This window comes from Halyomorpha halys, unplaced genomic scaffold (genome assembly GCF_000696795.3).
Source record: "Halyomorpha halys isolate HHAL.00 unplaced genomic scaffold, Hhal_1.1 Scaffold78.1, whole genome shotgun sequence".
In the NCBI taxonomy this organism is placed as follows: Eukaryota; Metazoa; Arthropoda; class Insecta; order Hemiptera; family Pentatomidae; genus Halyomorpha; species Halyomorpha halys.
Window position 1 is genome coordinate 1,136,717 of NW_027108467.1, and position 2,462 is coordinate 1,139,178.

General features: G+C 28.1%; 1 protein-coding gene across 3 annotated transcripts in view; it reads left to right on the plus strand.

Annotated features, from left to right (window-relative positions):
* Positions 1-2,462, plus strand: part of LOC106692922 (micronuclear linker histone polyprotein) — a 36,211-nt gene that overhangs the window by 29,729 nt on the left and 4,020 nt on the right. For 2 of the 3 annotated variants that reach the window (XM_067046801.1, XM_024359015.2), the window contains one exon: positions 383-538. In XM_067046801.1, coding sequence (XP_066902902.1) covers positions 383-538 — 156 coding nt within the window. Of the gene's footprint in view, positions 1-377; positions 539-2,462 lie in introns of those variants that run through there. The other variant, XM_067046802.1, reaches the window with a different exon arrangement.

Sequence of the window (2,462 nt, forward strand, 5' to 3'; positions counted from 1 at the left end):
AAAAAACCACATTAAAATTAAAACGCTAATTTATTTATAATATCAATATAATGTGTGCCTAAAGTTTTTGTATCTGTTTTATAATTTATTGCTTTGTCAATATACAAATTTACAATCTTTAAGCATAAGCAAAAAAATTAAAGAAATAAAAATGTTAACGTGTTCAAACAAACTTAGTAGAAAGTGACCAATTATTTATTGTATTCCATTTGTAATTGCTAACTGGATTCTATCAAGATTTAATTTAGCTGCAAGTTTTAATATTATTTCAACTAACAGTAAGTTTAATTGTTGAGTTTATGTTTCTCAACTTTGTTTTAAATTTTTCCTTTTTAAGAAATTATACCCAAAATTCCTTAATTTTTATGACTTTTGAGTCTAGGAAAATTGAGCCCACATGAAATTGGGGAAGAAGTCAGCATAGATTCAAATATTGATATAATTTCTGAAAATGGAAAGTATTATTTTATGACTTCTACTGCTGGATATATTACACAAATTGATGAGGATGAGACGAACAGTTCTTCTTCAGCACCTTGTGAGTAATTTGTTTTTTCTTTAAGAATAGTAAAAGAATTATTTAGTACTCATATTGCTTTGGAACTTAAAATTCTGGAACAAAAAACATTTCCAATGGATTTTTGACAATTTAAGTACTAATGGCTTTTATTGTGTACATCGAGGCATATATAAGTTTCAAATACCATATCTAAAGGTCTAATACAATATTTTTCAATTAGGAGTTTTATTGTTTTCTACTACAAAATTTTTTTTTGGGAATATTCCTTTATAATTTTTTTATTACATACACCCATTTCAACATCCCCCAGCTTCAGTATAAACTGTCTGAAATAACCATCCTATAAAAGAGACATTGCCTATTGTTTTTTTTTTAACTTTCCCTTACCTACGTATTGATTATATAGTAAGGAAAAGTTTTGTGATCGTGTAAAATTTCAAATTCGAGTTTGCGATGGAAATACATGTTTTGAGATCCCATGAGTCCAAATGACCAAGTTCTGCAAAATATTCTGTTTTTTTTTTTTTTTTATTTTATGTTTAAAATTAAACATTATTGGCGTATAACTCAAAATGTACACATTTCCAATTTTACAGCTGTTATTTGATTAAGGGAATAAATTCCTTACAAAACAAAACAAAAAAAAAAAAATCATTGAAATCAGGCAATTATTAATAAAGATATTGCATCTGAACGTTTTGCTTATATTTTTAATCTTTTTTTTTTTTTTAATATAATATATATTAAAATTAACTAGAGTTGGATGGTAAATATGATTTAAGGAGGTCATTTGAGATTATTTGAATAATAATTATCTTGGGTCATATGACATATAATAATAATAAAGAAGGCCTGATGAACCCAAAGGTTCGATGCCGATACCACTAAACGCTCTCTGCACACATCCTTCCAGTGATGCCCCTCCAAACCCAATTCTACTAATTCAGTTTTAACACAATCCTCCCATTTACGTTTCGGTCTACCCGTCAGACATTTACCCGTTGGTTTAGTGCTTATTAACATTTTAGGGATCCGCTAAAGTCCTACAACCTTACACGCCCATGTTATATGCGGCAATGCTTATACATGAATTATATTTACTGGGTGTCATATGACATATAATTCTTTTAAAATAAATAAATCATAAATGTAAAAAAACTTAAAGGAACTAAAAGAACAAAAATATGTTGTTTGTAGGAAGATAGTCTGGTTGACATTCAATAAAGTAACAAAATAATTTTTAAAAAAAATCTATTTATAAATAACCAATGTTTCATCCCATTTTGCAAGGCTAAGTGAGGAAAAGAAACAAACATTTTAGGATATGACAAAACAATACCAGTATAAACAGAAAGGGAGTAAAAATTAGTTTTAAGACACTTTGTATGAATTTATTTACAACATAAAAAAGAAAAATGAGCTCACCAAAAAAATTTGTATTATACACATACTTCTTCTTTGACAATTTTAGCAATTAGTTTCTACTATAGCTAATTTTTGCCCATCTCTGTTTCAATTGCGGTTCTAGCCTACTCATAGCTCTATAATCAATCCATTTGGAGCCAATTGGACTGCGTTCTTCTCGCTGACTCTCTTAATTTCAAGGTAGTGATAAATCGGTATTAATCTAGAGGCCTGGGTAGTTTTTTTTGTCTTAACCCTTTCAGGCAGTAAACCATACTTTGCTTATGGTACAATAACCACGCTTGAGCTTAAAAAAGCTTGACCAATAAACTTAATTAATATTATTTTAAATTATTAGTTATTATTAATTCGAGACTGGTAGTTTTATTATTACAAGGTTATTCAAAAAGTCTCAACTCTTTATTAGTCATATCACATGTCCAGCATTGAAGCTGATCCAGCCATCACCAAGGATAATCTTAAGTTTAGTTTCACAGCCTCAAAATTAATAATTTATAACAAAAAAATAATATTTAAA